This window comes from Colobus angolensis, unplaced genomic scaffold (assembly GCF_000951035.1).
Source record: "Colobus angolensis palliatus isolate OR3802 unplaced genomic scaffold, Cang.pa_1.0 Scaffold60, whole genome shotgun sequence".
NCBI lineage: Eukaryota > Metazoa > Chordata > Mammalia > Primates > Cercopithecidae > Colobus > Colobus angolensis.
Window position 1 is genome coordinate 1,371,460 of NW_012119599.1, and position 22,101 is coordinate 1,393,560.

The 22,101-nt window shown below is 49.9% G+C and overlaps 1 protein-coding gene across 1 annotated transcript in view; it reads right to left on the minus strand.

The window, feature by feature from the left end:
* Positions 1-16,526, minus strand: part of CCDC61 (coiled-coil domain containing 61) — a 24,954-nt gene extending 8,428 nt beyond the window's left edge. Inside the window, exons 1-5 of the mRNA XM_011962967.1 lie at positions 16,483-16,526; positions 7,938-8,096; positions 7,572-7,654; positions 4,882-5,039; positions 2,989-3,150 (exon numbers count right to left, since the gene is read on the minus strand). Coding sequence (XP_011818357.1) covers positions 2,989-3,150; positions 4,882-5,039; positions 7,572-7,654; positions 7,938-8,085 — 551 coding nt within the window. The 5' untranslated portion in view covers positions 8,086-8,096; positions 16,483-16,526. The remainder of the gene's footprint in view (positions 1-2,988; positions 3,151-4,881; positions 5,040-7,571; positions 7,655-7,937; positions 8,097-16,482) is intronic.
* Between the last annotated feature and the right edge of the window lie 5,575 nt (positions 16,527-22,101).

The window sequence follows — 22,101 nt, forward strand, 5'->3', positions numbered from 1 at the left end:
GAGGCAGGTGGATGGCTTGAATTCAGGAGTTCAAGGCCAGCCTGGGCAACATGGGCAAACCCTGTCTCTATAAAAAAAATATATATATATGAAAATTAGCTGGGCATGATGGCATGTGCCTGTAGTCCCATCTACTAAGAAGGCTGAGGTGGGAGAATCGCTTGAGCCCAGGAAGTCAAGGATACAGCGAGCCAAGATCATACCACCACACTCCAGCCTGGGCAACAGAGCAAGACTGAAAAAAAAAAGAAAAGAAAAGAAAGACCTCAACAAACTGCAATGTGCAGCCATATTTAGATACAGGACGAATTCAAGCCACTTGCAAAAAAGACACTTGAGAGGTGATCAGAGAAGTGTGTGAACGCATACGCAATGGGTTTCAGATGACATGATGGAATTTTTGTTAATGTTGTTGGACGACAGCACTTATATCCTTATATGTTAAAGATACACACTGAAGCTTTTACAGAGGAGATACGAAGACTGGGATTTGCTACAGGACAGGGCGTGGCAGTACATCAAACAAGATGGGCAAACGTGGGTAACTGTTGAAGCTGGAGGACAAGTACGTGCAAATTACACTACTGTTTACTTTTGTGGTGCTTGGAATTTTTCCTAATAAATCCTTCTTAAAATCTGTGGTTCCCCACACTCTCCAACAAGGAGCTTTCCTTTCTATTCAGCCCCTGCCCACCTGACTTCTCCCTTCCTCACCTCCTGCCTCCCTTTCCCACAGGCTCCAGCCAGATGCAGTTCTCACCTCCCAGAACCTTCTCTCCTTCTTCTCCTGGCAAAAACCACTCCACTCATCCGGGAAGCCTACCTGCCCCTGACGTTCTCCGCTCTCCCAGCCCTCTGTACCTTTCCGTCCTAGCACCAACCCTGCCAGACCTGGCATGTAGAGGAGTGTCCGTTTCCCATATGGATCCCACTTTTCTGGGGGCAGAGCCTCCACCTGTCTGGTTCACTGCACAGGACCCCAGGCTGCATGGCCGGGCGCACTGCATTCAACTCTATTCCACTTGTTAACAAGCTGGGTGGCCTTGGGCAGTTTCACTTCACATCTCTGAGCCTCAGGCCATCTTTTCTTATCTGCAAAGAGGGAGGATAATAAGAATGCCAGCCTGTTAGGCTGTAAGAATCTATTCACAGTGCTTAGACCATGTCTAGCATAATAAACATTAACCAGTGTAGGGCAGTGTGCCTGGCACAGCATGAACTCCATAAATGTTGGCTGAATGAAGGAATAAATCTCAGAACCTTTCCAAACTCCCTAATTCCTGTCTGGGAAGAGGAAGATAAGCCACTGAGCACCGGTGGGATCTCAAGGCTCCCGTGGTTGGTTCCAAAGGGTGGAGGGCGCCATCTTGTGGCCATCTTGGGAAACACACATCCAGAAACACAAACCTAGAAACACACACACACCGCCTGAGACAGCGCGCGCGCGCGCGCGGACACACACACACACACACACACACACACAGCCTGAGAGCAGATCCTGAGGATAAATTCTGGCCTCCCCACTGCGGCCTTCCTCGGCCCAGCAGTACACAGGCGAGCTCCTCCAAAGACCGGCGGGGTTCCCCAGCCCCGTGAGCACCCATAAGGACTGGTCCTCCCGGTCAGCACTTAGAGCTCTGTCCTGGGCTTGCAGCCACAAACAGTGCAAACAGCTGAGGAAACAATAGAGGCTCGGCGTTGGCTGCCTGGATCTAAGGTCCAGCCTAGCCATATTACCCACTGTGTGACCTGCACCAAGGTCCCTAACTTCTCTGGGCCTCCGTCAAATGTGATAACAGCAGTGCCTACCTTGTAGCGCGGCTGTGAGGATAAAATGAATTCAATCATAAAGCACAGAGCAGTCCTGGCATACAGTTAAATGTTCCATAAACATTAGTTACTGGTGTTATTATTACTAAAAATATTATTAGTCCACAATGAGCCAGGCCTCTCCCCGGTAGCGATCAAGCCCCAGATTCACCTCCCCAACAGAACCGAGCACGTGGCAGGCGTCAATATATACGCCAAAAGCCTTTGCTTCTTTCACTTCATTCATTCCCTTGTTCTCACCGCATTCCCATCTAACACAAGGACTTTGCCCAGGCTGTTCCCTCTGCCTACAACACTTCCCCAGCCCCTGTGCCTGACCCACCCCACACCCCAGTGGAGTCCTGTGACAGCCTCGCATGGCACAGGCTCCCTTTCCTGCCCCAGGCATCTCTGTCTGTAATGATATACTCAGGTGCTTATATACTTAGCACCTATCGCCCCCAGGGCTGGGCACGTGAGTGGCAGGGAGGGGGCTAGCACAGAAGGGGCACCCTGTGAAGGTGGATTCACCTACATAGAGCTCCACCTCCCCCGCACCCTTGCACATGCTGCTCCCTTTGCCAAGAACAGCCCTCCCATACCAGGCAGGGTCAGGTACCCCACCCACTCTGAGCCTTCACTGTCTGCAAACACACCTGCCTCCCTCCCTGGACTGACAGTCCCACGAGGGCAGTGCCAAGATAGTCTTGGTCATCGCTCTGTCCCCAACACCACCCAGCCCAAAGGTACAGAAGAGGGGCTCAGAGGCCACGCGCAGTGGCTCATGCCTGTAATCCCAGCACTTTGGGAAGCCAACACGGGCAGATCACTTGAGGCCAGGAGTTTGAGATCAGCCCGACCAACAGGGCAAAACCCCTTCTCTACTAAAAATACAAAAATTAGCCGGACATGGTGGCACGTGCCTGTAATCCCAGCTATTTGGGAGGCTGAGGAGAATGGCTTGAACCCAGGAGTAGGAAGCTGCAGTGAGCCAAGATTGCACCACTGCACTCCAGTCTGGGCAACAGAGTAGGACTCTGTCTCAAAAAAAAAACAATAAATCCATGGTGGGTAAAGGACAGTCATCCTCCCCACAGGGCCAAGCATGGGCCCTGCAGGGCATGATGGGAGGGCTCCAGGGCTCCCACCCACCCCAGCTGCCCACCCCCCGAGACTCACTGCTCCCGCAGGTGCCAGATCTCACTCTCCCGGGTGTCCCGAGTGTTCTGGCCGTCCAGCCCTTGCAGGCGGCCCAGTTCCTCCTTCAGTGACCGGATGATGCCCTGCAGAACCACGGGGTCTGGCTTGCCCTGGTACGGGAGGGGCAGCGGGTAGTGAATCCTGAGGAGGGGGGATTAGAACCGTGGCATCTCAGAGGCCAAGAATGCACCTGAGGGTAAACACCAGCCTCTAAGAGCCACAGAATGCGAAAACACAGTTCCAAAAACTGCACCATCCTAGAGGCTCATGAGCACATCCTCAAGGCCCCTTCCTGTCCCCAGACCCCTTGTACCAGTCACTACCTCTGAAAGTCTCTTATATAACAATTTGGAAACCACTGGGATTGGCAGCCCTGGTGTAGTCTGGGGGAACTTCCTTGTCGCATACTGCTGATGAAGGGAACGCTGGTATCATGTTACTTGCAGCCAAACACAATCCTAATTCAGATGCCACAGTGGGGGATTCTGGTTGGCCTGGCCTGGGTGACCCTGGCTTGGCTGGGGAAAGGGGGGCCATTGTGATTAACAGCCTCATGAGATGCTATTCACAGAGGATTGGTAACTTCCCACTAAGAAATCCAGTGGTTACCAACACATGGGGCAGACACGGTCACCCATCTACACAACTGCCATTCCCAACTCCCTTGCTGCCTCCCCCTATAAAGGCTAGAAAGCCAGCTATTCATTTTCCCAGCATCCCTTGCATGTGACCACTTCTGGCCACACATTACAGGAAATCTGTTGGGAGTCTTCTGGGAACACGTTTCTTTTTCTGATAAAAACAGCAGATGCAATTAATAAACTCAGCCCTATCCCTCTTCTTCCTGCCTTGATATAGACGCAACGTCTGGAGGATCCAGCAGCTATTTTGTGGCCAAGAAGAGATAAAGATGAAGTCAAAAGGCCAAGCTGGGCGCGGTGGCTCATGCCTGTAATCCCAGTGCTTTTGAGAGGCTGAGGCAGGAGGATCACTTAAGGCCAGGAGTTTGAGACCAGCCTGGGCAACATGACGAAACCCCGTCTCTACTAAAAATACAAAAATTGGCCGGGCGCAGTGGCTCACGCCTGTAATCCCAGCACTTTGGGAGGCTGAGGCGGGCGGATCACGAGGTCAGAAGATCGAGCCCATCCTGGCTAACACGGCGAAACCCCATCTCTACTAAAAATACAAAAAAAAAAAAAAAAAAAAAAAAAAAAATAGCCGGCATGGTGGCAGGCACCTGTAATCCCAGCTGCTCGGGAGGCTGAGGCAGGAGAATAGCATGAACCCAGGAGGCGGAGCTTGCAGTGAGCCGAGATCACACCACTGTACTCCAGCCTGGGCGACAGAGCGAGACTCTGTCTCAGAAAAAAAAATACAAAAATTAGCCAGGCGCGGTTGTGGGCTCCTACAGTCCCAGCTACCCTGGAGGCTGAGGCACAAGAATTGCTTGAACCTGGGAGGCAGAGGTTGTGGTGAGCCAAGATCGCACCACTGCACTCCAGCCTGGGTGACACAGTGAGACACTGTCTCAAAAAAAAAAAAAAAAAGCCAACACCTTAACGATGGTAAAGGGGGAAAAAAAAAAAAAGAAAGAGCTTGAGTCCCTAGTGGAACTGTTGCACAGGTAGCAGCCACCTACCTAGACATCTTGTTATGTGATATATTGTTTGTTTAGGGTACTAGTGATGGTTATTCTGCTACTTGTAGCCAAACACAATACTAAATGATACGAATCCCAACAGGTGAGATTCCCAAGGCAAGGCTTAACCAATGTCACCTTGCCTGGGTGCCAGCACTTCCTAAGATCTACCCACACGCTCTCCCACCCCGCCCACCAGCCTGGCCCTGGAGCCAGTCCCTTCTGCCCACCTGTCAAACTCCACAGAGTAGATGAGGATCAGGTAGCGCTTGGAGTTGAGCTGGGCCGATCTGGGGGCCAAGGGGCCTGGGCGGCCCCCAATCTTGCGGTTCCGCAGGGACTCCAGGTCTGTGTAGGTCAGCAGGTCCAGGGTGACTGACTCACTACTCTGTCAGGAGAGGAGAGGAGGAGCTGCCACGGCACCCGCCACCACCATACTGCGGGCACCTAGCACACACCTGGGCCACAGCCCTTCCTGTTTTCTAGGCAGGCTAGGATTTCCTACGCGAAGGCTGGTGATCAACATGGCCCCGTCCCAGGGCAGACACAAGGACTTCATCGAAGGAAGAAACCAGAAAGAACCTAAATGCTCAACCACAGAGAACAGCTTAGACCCGTGACTCTCCGAGTGCTGTCTCCAGATCCCTGGGGGGTCCCCGAGACCCTTTCGGGGATCTCCACTGAGGTCAAAGCTACTTTCATAATAATACAAAGACGTTATTTGTCTTTTGCACTGTGTTGACATGTGTGCAAATGGTACAAAAGCAATGGTGGGAAAAACTGCTGGTGCCTCAGCAGAAATCAAGCCCCTGGCACTGAATGGCACTGGAGGTTATTGTATCTCCCCAGTCTCAGTGGGGGGCTGGGCAAGAGAAATAAACAAACAAGTAAATAAGCAAATCAACCATAAAACACAGGAAATGAAACATCGGAATGTTCTCGATGAAGCAGTAAAAATTATTAATTTTATTGAATCCAGCTCCTAGAGGACACATCTCTTTATTATGTTGTGCAAGAAAATGGGAAGTACATATCAGGTACTTCTGTGCATGCCAAAGTATGATGATGGTCTCAGGAAAAAGGGATTCTGCATCTGAGTTTTGAGCTAAATTAGCCGTTTTTCATGGAACACTATTTTTACTTGGAAAAAAAAAAAAAAAAAAAACGACTGACAGACAAAACTATGGTTATTTAGACTCGGGCTATCTGGCAGACATTTTCTCAAAAATGAACAAAGTGAGCCTGTCACTTCAAGAGAAACAGCTAACAGAATGTCTTGCCAATAACAAAATTCAAGCTTTCCACTTAAAATTAGAATTTTGGAAAACTTGTATCTTCTACTGGGTGTTTGATAGCTTCTTGGTGTTCACAGACTTTCCTGGGGAGATCGGTGAGGATATTAACAAATGTGACTTCTGGATATTATATAAGGCAATGTGTCAACATTTGAAAAATCTGCACAACTTAGTGAACCAATATTTTCCAAATGACCAATGCATGATGTTACAAAGTCATCCACAGGTAAAAAAAGATCCGTGCAAAATGCAAGATAAGCCAGTGTAATTTAATGTAACAATACAAAAAGTTCACTGATGAGGATGCAGATTCCACATTGCAACTAACCTTCAAGAAACTATCGCTTGTCCAGGCCAGGCACGGTGGCTCACACCTGTAATCCCAGCACTTTGGGGGGTCGAGGCAGGTGGATCACTTGAGGCCAGGAATTCAAGACCAGCCTGGCCAAGATGGCAAAACCCCGTCTCTACTAAAAATACAAAATTAGCCAGGCATGATGGCACATACCTGTAATTCCAGCTACTCGGGAGGCTGAAGTTCAAGAATTGCTTGAACCCGGGAGGCAGAGGTTGCAGTGAGCCACTATCATGCCACTGCACTCAAGCCTGGGCGACAGAAACGATGTCTCAAAAAAATAAATAAATAAATACAAAAATTAGCTGGGCATGGTGGGCACGCCTATAGTCCCAGCTACTTGGGAGGCTGAGGCATAAGAATCACTTGAACCCAAGAGGCGGAGGTTGTAGTGAGCTAAGGCTGTGCCACTGAGCCTGGGAAACCAAGAAAAACTCTGCCTCAAAAAAAAAAAAGAAAAAGAAAGAAAGAAAAAAGATATCTAAATACCACTCAACCCTGTCACTCTAAGTTCTAACCTTCTTTTTTTCCCCCGATTATTACTTTTAGGCTGGTCACAGTGGTTCATGCCTGTAATTGCAACACTTTGGGAGGCCAAGGTAGGTGGATCACCTGATGTCACGAGTTCCAGACCAGCCTAGTCAACATGGTGAAACCCCATCTCTACTAAAAATACAACAAATTAGCCAGGCATGGTGGCATGCGCCTGTAATTCCAGCTACTCAGGAGGCTGAGGCAGGAGAATCACTTGAACCTGGGAGGCGGAGGCTGCAGTGAGCTGAGATCCCACCACTGCACTCCAGCCTGGGCAACAAGAGCGAGACTCCATCTCAAAAAAACAAATAAACAAACAAAAACAAGCAGGTTGCAGAATACCTTGGAAAATATATAAACTATATATAATTACAGGTCTGCAAATACATACACACACACACACACACACACACACAGGTATTTGGAAACAAATAGAGACATGGAGAAATGGCTGGAGTGATTTTCACCAAAATATTAACAGAAGCGAGTATTAGGGATGGAGTGATTTTTACTTTCTTCTTTGTATTTCTCTGTGACCTGAATTTTCTACATGAGAATAACTATCATTAAATTCAAAATGAACCATTTACATTTGGCAAAAGAAGAAAATGATCGCCCTCTTCCCACAGTGAAAGAACAGGTAGAGGGTCTGACATACATCAGATGGGCATCAACCCCCCAGGAATCTGGAAGATAGAAGCTGCCTCCCACCCGCACCCGCCAACCCAGGCCCTACCTGAGTGAGGGCTGACTCCAACATATGACAGAAGATGTTGAATTGTTTGAAGTTCCCTGTCTTGTGAGTCAAATCTTCAATGACTGGGTGGGGAGAAAAGTCTCTCCTGAGGTCTGACGGCTTGCCCAGCCCCAGGGCAATGCATCTAAGCTCTCCAACTCTACCCAACTCCAGTGTCTCTGGCTTGAGCAACAAGACCTACATCCCTCCCCACACTGGAGAGCTTCTGGAGCTAAATTCTGCTCTCTGGTGGTATTATAACCACATAGAAGAGGCAGGTGGGCAGGATTCAGGGTGGCCTCATCTTCTGGGAGAAGCTGATCCCAGGAGAGGAAAAGTGAGCCCACCCCAGGCAGGCACACTCACAGCCAGCATCGAACTCGCCCCGCCACTGGTCAGCCGTCATCCGGTCCTCCACCTCCAGCTCCAGCACCTGCCCAGAAACCATCACCCGCACGGCATGCTCCACACCCCGGAAGACGTAGTCCACCTGCAGGCCGGCCGGCTGGTCCATGATCAAGGTTGCTGGAGAAGGGGATGAGAGAGAAACCCAGAGGAGTTGAGAGCGCAGGCTCATGAGTTGGAAGGCCAGGCCTCATATCCTGGCTCCATCATTTACCAGCTGTGGCATCCTGGGAAAGCAAATTCACCTCTCTGTGCCTCAGTTTCTTCATCTGGAAAATGGGTATAACAATGGCACCAACCTCATGGACTTGTTGTGAGGATGACACTGGGCAATATGTATAAAAGCACTTGGTACTGTGACCTGCAGGCTGCTGTGTCCAATACATGCTGGATACTAGAAATACATGATTGCCAAGCCAGGCGCGGTGGCTGACACCTGGTATCCCAGCACTTTGGGAGGCTGAGGCAGGAGGATCGCTTGAGCTCAAGAGCTCAAGACCAGCCTGGGCAACGTGGTGAAACCCCATCTCTACTAAAAATACAAAAAGATTGCCAGGTGTGGTGGTGTGTGCCTGTGGTCCCAGCTACTTGGGAGGCTGGAGGCAGAGGTTGCAGTGAGCTGTGACCTTGCCACTGCACTCCAGTCTGGGTGACAGAGTGAGACCCCAAGTCAGTTAAGAAAAGAAAGAAAAGAAATGAAGAAATACATGATTGCCAACAAAAGAATCATGATTAATATTAGTATTACTTTATTAAGTCTTATAATCATTATATATTTATTATTCATTCATTCATTCACTCAGCAAACATTTGTGGAGAAAAGTCAAGCTGGAAAGAGGGATGGGGGTATTGGAGTAGGATGAGCCAAGCTTTTAAAAGGGTGTCAGAGCAGGCCAGGTGCGGTGGCTCACGCCTGTAATTCCAGTACTTTGGGAGGCCGAGGCAGGTGGATCATGAGGGCAGGAGTTCCAGACCAGCCTGGTCAACAATGATGAAATCCTGTCTCTACTAAAAATACAAAAAAAATTAGCCAGGTGTGGTGCCCCATGCCTGTAATCCCAGCTACTCCGGAGGCCGAGGCAGGAGAATCGCTTGAAGCCAGGAAGTGGAGGTTGCAGTGAGCCGAGATCGTGCCAACTGCACTCCAGCCTGAACAGAGAGAGACTCCATCTCAAAAAGTAAAATAAAATAAAGTTTAATATCAGAAAATATAATATTGTGAGGCAAAAAAAGATGATCCCTGAAACTCCAGGTAAGGGATTTTTAACCTTTTTAGAGTCCTTGAGCCTTTGAGAATCTAATGAAATTTCTGAGCCTTCCGCAGATAAATGAACAGTCCCACAACCTTTTGCAAGTTCATTTCAGGGGCTCCCAAATTACCATCCGCCAGGCCCATCTCAAGCTCCTGACTCTTTTCTCAGAGGCCCAAGAGCAATGGCCTGGGCCCTAGACATCCTGACAGACACCTCTCTAGATCACAGCTCTTAACTTCATTTGGGAGAAGAGTGCTTTGGAAAGGCTGATGAATTCGGGAACCCCCTTCCCCTGGAAAATTCACACTCTGGCAATTGTGCTTTCATTCTCTGGTGGTTCATAAGTCCAGGTTAATAATTTCTTTTTTTTTTTTTTTGAGAGAAGTCTCGCTCTGTCGCCCAGGCTGGAGTGCAGTGGCGCAATCTCAGCTCACTGCAAGCTCCGCCTCCTGGGTTTACACCATTCTCCTGCCTCAGCCTCCCGAGTAGCTGGGACTACAGGCGCCCGCCACCTCGCCCGGCTAGTTTTTTGTATTTTTTAGTAGAGACAGGGTTTCACCTTGTTAGCCAGGATAATCTCGATCTTCTGACCTCGTGATCCGCCCGTCTCGGCCTCCCAAAGTGCTGGGATTACAGGCTTGAGCCACCGCGCCCGGCCCAGTTTAATAAATTCTATCTCGGCCGGGTGCGGTGGCTCCCAGCACTTTTAGGAGGCCAAGGCAGGCGGATCATTTGAGGTCAGGAGCTTGAGACCGGCCTCGCCAACATGGTGAAACCTCGTCTCTACTAAAAATACAAAAATTAGCTGGGCGTGGTGGCAGGCACCTGTAATCCCAGCTACTCGGGAGGCTGAGACGGGAGAATCGCTTGAACCCATGAGGCGGAGGTTGCTGCACGCCGTCGTGCCCTAGAACAAGATTCTGTCTCAGAAAAAAACAAATAAGTAAAAAATAATAATGTCGATCTCGCTGCAAACAAATTGCTGCACGTTTCAACATATCCCACATCCCCTGATCCCAACGCAGTGAGTGGCAAAGCTGGCCCCGCCCCACTGGGTGTCCTAAACCCCGCCCATCAACCCGACCCCCTACGGCTCCCAGAACCAATCAGCGGCGACGCCGCTGGGTTACCAAGGCGTAGGAGGCACCCACGCAACTGAACACCTGAGGAGCCGCACAGCATCACCGCCCCCACTCGTGGTCCCCAACTCCCGGGAGGAGACCGCACAGAGGAAGGGGGCGCGCCACACCGCATCCCCGCCGCCAACTCCCCCTTCCCCACTGCCCGGCAGAAACCCCCCATATCCACCCCGCGAAGACCAGCCCCTTTCGGCATCCCACTGCCTTATCCTTAGCCCCCACCCCGCCCTCATGCCAGACATTGAGCCCCCAATACTCTGCCCAAACTCAATTCCCCTTGCACACCTCTCTCACCTCCACAAACTTCACCCGCTGCCCGGCCCCATCCCCTCCTCTAGGCATATCGTAAGCGCTCAGTAACTGCTGATGGAATAAATCCCACACCCGTGCCCGCTCCACATGGCCTCCTTGACCCCAGTTGCCCGTCACTTGTCCCCCAGATGGCCACGGAATTCTGGGCTCCCCCTCCCCTCTTCTCTGCAGAACCTCCCACTCCACATATTCCAGCCCAACCCTCATGCTACATTCCCCAGAAACCAGCCCCCTCTCTCCCGTCCAAAGCCCCTTCCTTCCATCCTGCTCTCCCAGATTTGGGGGCAGGGAGGCAGCCGCACTCTCCTCCCTACACCAGCCAACCACGGTCTCCTAGGGCTCCCGCATATTGAACTTCAATGCACCCCGCTATTCCACCTGCATTCTTCCCGCATATTTGCTCAAGGTTCTGCTCCACACACCCCACTTTCAGCCTGTATTCCATCACCCTCATATTTCACCTGGATTCTGTTCCCTCCCAAATTGCTTGTAACCCCACCCCCCACCCCCACTCCACCCACACACACATTTTCCACTTCTCTTCCCTTTGGAGAGCCCTCTCTGAACAACCCCTCCTCCCCACTGACCCCACCACCACTGCCACTTCTAGGATTCCCCGGACCCTGAGCCCCCTCTCCCCTCCCGCCGCTGACCCTGTCCCTCTACCTGCATCCTCCATCCTTGCTTCGGGATGACCGGTGGCTCATCCTGGTGGCTGATTTCATTCGTCCTGAGCCTCTCCCAGCTCCTCCTCTCAGCCTCTGCCTCCTTCCTGACCTCACGCATCCCAGCGGTGCCTTTGAGGCCCCGCCCTCACCAACCCATGACGTCACCACCCCATCCCTGCAAGCACTGTGCGGCTGCCCCCCAGGCCCCATCCTGGCCCACACACCTGACCCAGTTCTCGGGCCTCATGACATCACGGCACCAGCACACTTAAACTCAGTGTTTCAGCCCCCAGGTCTCTCCCTCTCATCATTCACTAGGATGACCCCTTTCCTCTCCAGTGTTACATCACCACCCCTGGCTCCACCTTCCAAATGGCTCTCCCCGGATAGCTCACAGATTTCACAGCTCTTACCCCGGGGCCGGAGCTGAAAACTCTCCACGCTGCGCTCACCAAAGACAAATTTACATCACTACCTCCCATACCAGACATGGGCAAATCACTGCCCTTGGCCGCCCCCCACCTGATGGCTGTTTCCTCACACTCTACAGCTCCCCACCACCACCAACACATATTCCAGCCCAGCCATACCCTAGCTGGGCTCTCCCCTGCAGCAGACCTCCGCCCCACATTCACACGAGTGGCCAGGCCTGGATGACCCCCTTCCCGATCCCATTCTGACCTCACCTCCCACCACGTGGGTGAATTGAGGCTGGATAGAACTCCCCCTTCACTGCCCCGGAATACAGACCAAAGCCTTCCACATTGTCCCCATGGAATGTAGAGACAGAAAAGCCCTCTGGGGAACCAAGCAATGAAATCTCTACAGTGCACACTGCGGCACCCCAGTTCCCCCTGGGGCATCCAGACTCCCTCTCCCACTGTCTCTCAAAGGCGTTTTGCCTTAGATAAGAACCATGCACAGTTACTAACCCAACGAATGACTCATCCTAAATTCTGCTCTCTGGTGGGTATTATGACCATCCCCATTATACAGAGGATAAAACTGAGGCTTGTCTAGGATCCCACAAAGAAGGACAGAAACATCTGTCCTCCTTCCCCTTACCCAGCTGCCCTTCCCTGACCACCTCCTGTTTCCTCCCAGAACTAATCCAAATGCGGCCTCACACCTTAAGCATAGCACATGCTGCACGCTGGGTACTTCTGGGTTCAGATTCCAGCTGCCTTTATCCTTCGTGTGTCCTTGGGCAAAGCACTTGCCCTCTCTGGGTCTTCCCCCATCAGTAAAGTGGGATAATAAGAGCTCCTACCTTATAGGGTTGTTGTGGAATTAAATTATTTAATGTATATAAGGTGCTTCAAACAGTGTCTGGCACTCCCTGTTACCATCTGTGTGATCTGTTGATTATCTGACAGACCAGGAGCCCGTGAGGGCAGAGCCATTTTAATCAATCTTGTATCTTCAGGGACTGCTTGTGAATTTAATGGGAGATGCCAGGAAATGGGGTTCTAGGCACTGGGGACACAGCCAAGGTTTTCTCCCCTCAGCTCATTCCCTGTCATCCTCCAGGTCTCAGCTCCAATCCCCTCTTCTGCACTGCAGGAAGCGCTCCCTGACTCCCAGGCTGGGTCAGGAGGTGTCTCAATCACCACAGTGGCCCCAGCAAACTCTGAACCAGCCTAACAGTGTTTCTCACAGTGATGGCCAAGGAACATAATCCTTACCACAAGTGCTTATGAAAATGCAGCTTCCAGGCCGGGCGCGGTGGCTCAAGCCTGTAATCCCAGCACTTTGAGAGGCCAAGACGGGCGGATCACGAGGTCAGGAGATCGAGACCATCCCGGCTAACACGGTGAAACCCCGTCTCTACTAAAAAATACAAAAAACTAGCCGGGCGAGGTAGCGGGTGCTTGTAGTCCCAGTTACTCGGGAGGCTGAGGCAGGAGAATGGCGTAAACCCGGGAGGCGGAGCTTGCAGTGAGCTGAGATCCGGCCACTGCACTCCAGCCTGGGCGACAAAGCGAGACTCCGTCTCAAAAAAAAAAAGAAAATGCAGCTTCCTAGGTCAAGTCCCAACCATACACAAGCAGAAACCCTGGGGGTGGGCCCAGGAATCTGCATTTCCTCCAAGTTCCTTCAGACACTAAAGGTTCCTTCTGCCCTTGGGCACCACAATCTGTCCAGTTTATTTCCCCACCTCTGACCCCACCACCCCACACAGGACCCTCCTAGTTCAGCAACCCTGCCCCATACCACAGGGAGACCCCGAAGGATGGTGAGGATGGCACAGGAGAAGCAACACTTTTTAAACACCATGTGCTCTTCTAGGTGCCAGGTTCCATATTCACATGGAGTCAGACACTCTAGTGGGGAGGTCCAAGAAGCCCAGTGGATATAAACCAACAATAATTGATGTGAGGGCCAGGCGCGGTGGCTCACGCCTGTAATCCCAGCACTTTGGGAGGCTGAGGAGGGCAGATCACTTGAGGTCAGGAGTTTGAAACCAGTCTGACCAAGATAGTGAAACGGCACCTTTACTAAAATTACAAAAAATAGCCAGGCGTGGTGGTGTACGCCTGCAGTTCCAGCTACTTGGGAGGCTGAAACAGGAGAATCACTTGAACCTGGGAGGTGTAGGTTGAGTGAGCTGAGATGGTGCCACTGTACTCCAGCCTGGGTGACAGAGGGAGACTCCATCTCAAAAAATAATAATAGGCTAGGTGCGGTGGCTCACGCCTGTAATCCCAGCACTTTGGGAGGCCGAGACAGGTGGATCACGAGGTCAGGAGATTGAGACCATCCTAGCTAACGCAGTGAAACCCCATCTCTACTAAAAATACAAAAAATTAGCCGGGCATGGTGGCAGGTGCCTGTAGTCCCAGCTACTCAGGAGGGTGAGGCAGGAGAATGGCGTGAACCTGGGAGGCAGAGCTTGCAGTGAGCTGAGATCACACCACTGCACTCCAGCCTGGGCGACAGAGCGAGACTCCATCTCAAAAATAATAATAATAATAATAGGCCCGGTGCTGTGGCTCAGGCCTGTAGTCCCAGCACTTTGGCAGGCGGAGCTGGGCGGATCAACTGAGGTCAGGAGTTCGAGACCACCCTGGCCAACGTGGCAAAACCCCGTCTCTACTAAAAATGTAAAAATGAGCTGGGCATGGTGGCATACACCTGTAATCCCAGCTAGCTGGGAGGCTGAGGCAGGAGAATCACTTGAACCCAGGAAGTGGAGGCTACGGCTACTGTGAGCTGAGATTGCGCCACTGCACTCAAGCCTGGGTGACCGAGCAAGAGTCTGTCTCAAAAATAATACTAATAATAATCTATGTCAGGTAGTTGTGTTATGAACAAAAATAAAACCAAGTGCGGGGCCACACGGTGACAGGAGTTATTTTAGCTTGAGTAGTCAGCAAGTGCCTGACTGTGAAGCTGACATCTGAACGGAGACCTGAAAGAGGTGTGGGAGATGCCACGAGGACACCTGAGAAGACCTGATTCAGAAGGAGAGGACAGCAAATACAAAGGCCTTAAGGTGGCAGTGCGTTCGGGGACAGCGAGTACAAAGGCCCTGAGATGGCAATGTGTTTGTTATGTTCAAAGGACAGCAAGGAGGCCAGGGTGGCTGCAGGAGAGTGAGCCAGGGGACTGAGAGAGGTGATGGGAGTTGAGGGGAGGGAGGAGGAGGAAACCAATAGGTCGGGGCCTCGTGGATATGGTGAAGACTTTTGCAGTGTAAGGTGGGAGCCAGGACAGGGTTGGAAAGGAGGAGCAACCTGACCTGACTTCTGTTCTACTAGGATGGTTGAGAGTGAGAGGCAGGGAGCCCACCTGGAAGGCCACTGCAACAGACCAGGTAAGAGCAGGGGACAACTTAGGCCAGAGTGGTAGCAAAGGAGCTGGTGAGGCGTGGTTGGATTCTGGATGTGTTTTGAAAACAGAGCTAATGCGATCTGCTAGACCATATATAAGTGAGACAAAAGGGAGGAGTGAAAAACACTCCAAGCTAGGCGGGCACCATGGCTCACACCTGTAATCCCAACACTGTGGGAGGCTGAGGCGAGTGGATCGCCTGAGGTCAGGAGTTCGAGACCAGCCCGGCCAACTTAGTGAAACCCTGTCTCTACTAAAAATACAAACAATTGGCGGGCGCCTGTAATTCCCTTGAACCCGGGAAGCGGAGGTTGCAGTGAGCCGAGATGGCGCCATTGCACTCCAGCCTGGGCAACAAGAGCAAAACTCTGTCTCAAAACAAAGAGAACACTCCAAGCTTCTTGATCTTAGTACCTGGCAGGCTGAATGTGCCATCAACTGGGTTTGGAGGTTGAAAGGAAACAACCTCAAGTTTGGTTTGGGACAAGTTTATGTCTGAATGTCAGATGAACTTCCAAATAGAGAAGAGTCGGCCACGGTATGAGTCTGGAGTTTCGGGCAGAGATCCAGGCTGGAAATACACAGCTGGGAGTTCTCATTAGATAAAGAGGGTGAAGCTAGCCAATGGTATATAGACAGAGATGAGGTCATTCTACCGATGATGAAGCTGAGGCAGAAGGGTTAAACAACTCGCCCAAAGCCACAGATCAGTGGCAGAGCCAGGATTCAAATTCGGGATTCAACCCGACGCCAGAGCCCACACTCTTAACCATCAGCAGAGTAAGTTTAAGAGTTAATTCACCTAAAACACTTGGCAGGTGCACAGCACGTAGTAAACGCCACAGGCATAATAGGGCTTCACATCTCTTTAAAGTACATCCTTATTCCTGGAGGTCTCCTTCCCTCCCTTCCTCAGTATTTTCTTCCCACGACTTTCACCCAAATCAAAGCTTGTAAATCACAGTGCGCTATAATGATCCCCTGCCTTAAAACCTCCTACTAAATCGCCACGCTGCATTTCAAAGGCACCTGTATATTCTACCATCTGCTGTCTCCTGCTTTACAACTTTCCCCATTGAAGACCCTCCTGCGATATACAGATCACCCCCAACTCACACGCTGCGCTCAGTCTCACAACACCTCAATCAAGCACCTACCCTTGTTAAAAGGCACCCTCCCTCCTGATTCCGACAAGGCCCGGTCAGCTGCCCACCGCAGACCACTCTCCCCAGAGAGAACCCCCTCCCTCCCTCAAGACCTCCACCGGGCCCGCGAACCCGCCACTCCCGCTGCCTCTCACCTTCTCCACTGGCAACCCTCCTCGCGAGCGGTTCAACTGACGAAGCTCCAGCCCCGCCCCAGGATCCGGCGTTCTCGCTTCTGATTGGTCACGGCTTACAAGCAGCCAAGTTTCCATTAGCCAAAAGAGACACCCGTCACTCTGTCCCGCCCCAGAGGAGAACCCGCCCTCCAAAGCTTCCAATTGGCTAACTTGGAAGAGGAGTTCCGAACCATTTTGAGGGAAGCGCCTACCGTCAGGCTCTTCTCTAATCACTACTGGTTAATAATGCTGCCAGTCATACAAAAGGTTTGTTCCCCAGAGTGGAAGGGAAAGAATCCCGGAAGCAGCCCCTTGGCTCCGCTTATTACCCTCTAAGGGAGGGTAGGCCGCGCCCACGTGGTGGGGAGGGCCTGGAAGGGACAGCCGGGTGTGCATGCGCCTGGGGAGATAGTGGCCGCGGCTCCGGAAACTGGGGAGTGGTCTCAGCATAAAGACAGGTTGAGATTTGTCATCGCTCGGTGCATTCCAAACCTGCACTAAGCATTTTGCAGGCCTTGGCTTGCTTAAACTTTATAATTAGCCCTGCAGAGTTGTTATGATTTCCATTTTACCACTAAGAAAACTGTCTCAGAGGGGTACAGCCACTATCCCAGGATCACACGGCTTTTGAACGACCCATATTTTAAACCAATCAGTCATGAACTGGAAGGATCCAGCTAAAGGAACTGAGCGCGGGGATGGGGGAGGAGAGACCTCTTTAAGAAAGGAAAATAAAGTTTAAAGAAAAAAAAAATACTGTATGACATGAAAGTTTACTTAGAATATGAAATAATAACAAATTACATATTTAAAAGAGCCAAATACCACAAACATTGCAAAATCCCAAAGGATAGCGTAATGTTTTTATTAATTTTCTGCCTGACACACCTCTGTGACGTTTCCTACTTTTTCAGCTGCATGTTTCACAATATCCTTGTCTAAAAAGAGAAAAGTAAATTATCTTTCCTCTAGCGTGGTTGATGAAACTTTTTAAAAATTGATTATAATTTAGAACAAGTTTCAGCTTCACAAATCCGTATTGGTGATGTTATCTAAATCTTTTGGAAATCTAGAAAAACTTTTGGCCTGGCGCGGTGGCTCACGCCTGTAATCCCAGCACTTTGGGATTTGCCGCGGCAGGTGAATCACGAGGTCAGGAGTTCGAGACCAGCCTGACTAACATGGTGAAACCCTGTCTCTACTAAAAATACAAAAAAATTAGCTGGATGCAGTGGCGAACGCCTGTAATCCCAGCTACTCAGGAGACTGAGGCAGAAGAATCGCTTGAATTCGGGAGGTGGAGGTTGCAGTAAGCCAAGATCATGCCACTGGACGCCAGCCTGGGCAACAAAGTGAGATGCCATCTCAAAAAAAAAGAAAAAAGAAAAGAAAGAAAAGAAAAAGGAAAACTTTCATAAAGTTTCGTTCATATATTAACTATGTTTTGGAACATGTTTCCACAGACTAACTTCTGCCTTAATCCTTTCAATTTTTTGTTTGTTGGTTTGTTTGTTTGTTTAGACAGGGTCTCGCTTCATCGCAGGGCTGGAGAGCAGTGGGATGTTCATGGCTTACTGCAGCCTCAAACTCCTGAGCTGAAGTGATCCTCCTGTCTTACCCTCTCAGGTAGCTGGTACTACAGGCACACGCCATCAAGTCTGGCTAATTTTTTTTTTAATTTGTTTTTAGTAGAAACGGGATTTCACTATGTTGCCAAGGCTGGTCTCGAACTCTTGAGCTCAAGCAATCCTCCTACCTCAGCCTCCCAAAATGCTGGGATTACAGATGTGAGCCACCACACAGTCTTTCTTTCAATTCTTGACACTTCTATTACACAGATGTTTCTGGAATGAGCCGCTAAAAGACACATTTATGCCATTAGTAGGCTGTGGCCTCGCATCTAGTGAGTTAGTACCTTACACAATAGAAGCATTCTGGGAAACCATTTCTACACCATGACAACTAATCAGGTGGTTTAAGTATCCAAGAAGTATCTATGACCCACATAAAAGTATCCCTCTAAGCCCAATCTTAATGTATTCTCACTTCACCTTCCCCTTAGCTAAATCCCATAAATGCCTGCACTCCAGCCTGAGTGACAGAGCAAGACTATGTCTCTAAGAAAATAATTAATAAATAAATAACAATTTTTTTAAAAAAGGCACATGGGTTAGATTCTCAAGGCTTTCCCTTACCAGCTGTGAGACCTCCCACAAGTCATGCCTCTTCTGGGAACTTCACTTTCTTCATCTGTAAGTGGAGTTCAATTCATTCCTTAACTTATTTCTTCACTCACTTGTCAGGCCATTTATTGCGCACCTGCTATGTTCCAGGCACTTTTCTGGGTGCTGGGGTAGAGACATCTGGTAACAAACAGGAAAAGATCATACTATATGCTATTGAAAGGAAGGCAAACAATAGCATATAGTAAAGAAATAGGCTGGGTGCGGTGGCTCACGCCTGTAATCCCAACACTTTGGGAGTCAAGGCAGGCGGATCACCTGGTGTCTGGAGTTCCAGACCAGCCTGGCTAACATGACAAAACCCCGTCTCTACTAAAAATACAAAACTTAGCTGGGCATGGCGGTGCATGCCTGTAATCCCAGCTACTTGGGAGGCTGAGGCAGGAGAATCGCTTGAACCCAGGAGGCAGAGGTTGCAGTGAGCCGAGATTGGGTCACTATGCTCCAGACTGGGCCACAAAGCGAGACTCCATCTCAAAAAAAAGAAAAAAAGAAATGTCCAGGTCTGGGATGATAAGTGCTACAGAGAAAATAAAGCAGAGTGAAGAGGCTGGAACCAGGGGTTGGGGGGGCAGGAAGGTGTCTCAGAAAAGCTGACTTAGAGCAGATACCTGACGCAAGTGAATGAGCCAGGAATTTTTTTATTCATTTATTTATTTTGGAGATGGAGTCTCACTCTGTCGCCCAGGCTGGAGTGCAGTGGCGCCCTGGCTCCCTGCACCCTCTGCCTCCCAAGGTCAAGCAATTCTCCTGCCTCAGCCTCCCAAGTAGCTGGGATTACAGGTGCCCACCATACGGCCCAGGTAATTTTTTTGTATTTTCAGTAGAGACGGGGTTTCACCATGTTGGCCAGGCTGCTCTCGAACTCCTGAGCTCATGTGATCCACCTGCCTTGGGCTCCCAAAGTGATGAGATTACAGATGTGAGGCACCACTCCTGGCCAAGCCACTCTTGAGGGTACCAAGATGGCGCTTTCCAAGAAGATGAGACAGTGAGTACAAAGGCCCTGCGGTGGGAGCATGCCTGGTGTTTCTAAGAAACAGCAAGGACGTCAATATTGAGTGCATGGAGTGTGATAGAAGATGATGTCTGGGAGGATGCCTGAGACCAGGTTATATAAGGCCTTGTAGGCCCTTGTGAGGCCTTTTGTTTTACTCTGAGTGAGGTGGGAGCCATTGAAGGTATCAGGCAGAGAGGACATAATTTTACTCTGTCTTTTTTTTTTTTTTTTTTTTGAGACAGGGTCTCACTTTGTCACCCTGGCTGGAGTGTAGTGGCTCCATATCGGCTCACTGAAGCCTCAGCCTCCCTGGTTCAAGCGATCCTCCTGCCTCAACCCTCCAAGTAGAGCGGGATTACAAGCATGTACCACCACACCTGGCTAACTTTTGTATTGTTAGTAGAGACGAGGTTTCGCCATGTTACCCAGGCTGGTCTGGAATGCCTGAGCTCAAGCAATCCACCCGCCTCAGCCTCCCAAAGTACTAGGATTACAGGGGTGAGCCCCACCGCCTGGCCTACTCATGTCTTAAATGATGGTGGCTGCATTAAGAATAGGCTGTTAGCTACTCGGGAGATTGAGGCAGGTGGATTGTTTGAGAACAGGAGTTCAACACTGCACTCCAGCCTGGGAAAGTGAGTGAGAACTGATCTCTAAAATTAAAAATTTAAATTAAAAAAACTTAGGCTGTTAAAATAATTTGGACATGGAAAACAGCCAGTTTCTCAGAAAGTTAAATAGAATTAACACATGACCCAGCAATTACACTCCTAGGTATATACCTGAGAATTAAAAACTGGTGTTCAAATACTTGTATATGGATGTTCATAACAGCGTTATTCACAATCGCTAAAAGGCGGAAACAACCCAAATGTCCATAAATCGATGAGCAGATAAGTCCGGGCGCGGTGGCACGCCTGTAATCCCAGCACTTTGGGAGGCCGGGGCGGGCTGATCACCTGAGGTCAGAAGTTCGAGACCAGTGTGGCCAACATAGCAAAACCATGTTAGTCTCTACTAAAAATACAAAATTAGCCAGGCGTGGAGGTGCATGCCTGTAATCCCAGCTACTCAGGAGGCTGAGGCAGGAGAATTGCTTGAATCCGGGACGTGGAGGTCGCAGTGAGCCAAGATCGTGCTACTGCACTCCAGCCTGGGTGACAGAGCAAGACTCCATCTCAAAAACAAAGAAAAAGAGAAAAGAAATGAAGTGCTGATAGATGCTACAACATGGATAAACCTTGAAAACATGATACTAAGTGAAAGAAGCCAAATACAAAAGGTCACATAGTGTATGATTCCATTTATATGAAGTGTCCAGAAGAGGCAAGTCCATAGAGACAGAAAATAGTGTTGTGGTGCCAGGGGTTGGGGGAAGAAGCGAACGGGTAATCACTGCTTAATGGGTGTGAGGTCTCCTTTGGGGGTGATGAAATGTTTTGGAACTAGATGGAGGTGATGATTGCACAACATTATGAATGTACTAAATGCCACTGAATTGCTCACTTTAAAATGGTTAATTTTCTGTGAATGTGAATTTCGCCTCAATAAAAAAAATTTAAGCAACAGATTAAAAAAATCATTAGAATGAGAGGTGATGGTGGCTTCCATGAAGGTGGTAACAGCGGAGGTGGTGAGAAGTGGTTAGAATCTATTCTGAAGGTAGAGCTGACAGAATTTGCTGATGGATTGAGTGTTGGGAGGAAGAGAGAGAGAAGAGTCAAAAATGATTGTAAGTTTCCTAGAGTGCAATGGCGCAACCTCGGCTCACTGCAACCTCCGCCTCCCGGGTTCAAGCGATTCTCCTGCCTCAGCCTCCAGAGTAGCTGGGATTACAGGCGCCCGCCACCATGCCTGGCTAATTTTTTGCATTTTTAGTAGAGTCAGGGTTTCACCATGTTGGCCAGGCTGGTCTTGAACTCCTGACCTCAGGTGTTCCACCCACCTCAGCCTCCCAAAATGCTGGAATTATAGGCATGAACCACCACGCCCAGCCAACTCTAAGGTTTTTCATCTGAAAAGATGCCAAGATGAGATTTCCATTTATTGAGATTAGATGAATTGCAGGGTCGGGGAGACAGGAGGAGAATGTGAATGAGAAATTTGGTTTTGGACATGTTGAGGTACCCAGTAGACTTCTCAGTGGAAATGTTGAGAGTACGGGTGAATACGAGTCTGAGTTGAGGGATAAGATCCAACCTAGATTGATTGATTTGGGAGTCCATCCCCAAAAGAGTGAGTAAAGAGAGAAAGGAGAAGAGAATCAAGAACTGAGCCCTATGGCCCTCCAATGTTTAAAGACTCCAAGGATGGGGAAGACTGCAGAGGAGGAGCCACTGGGCCAGAAGGGAAGTC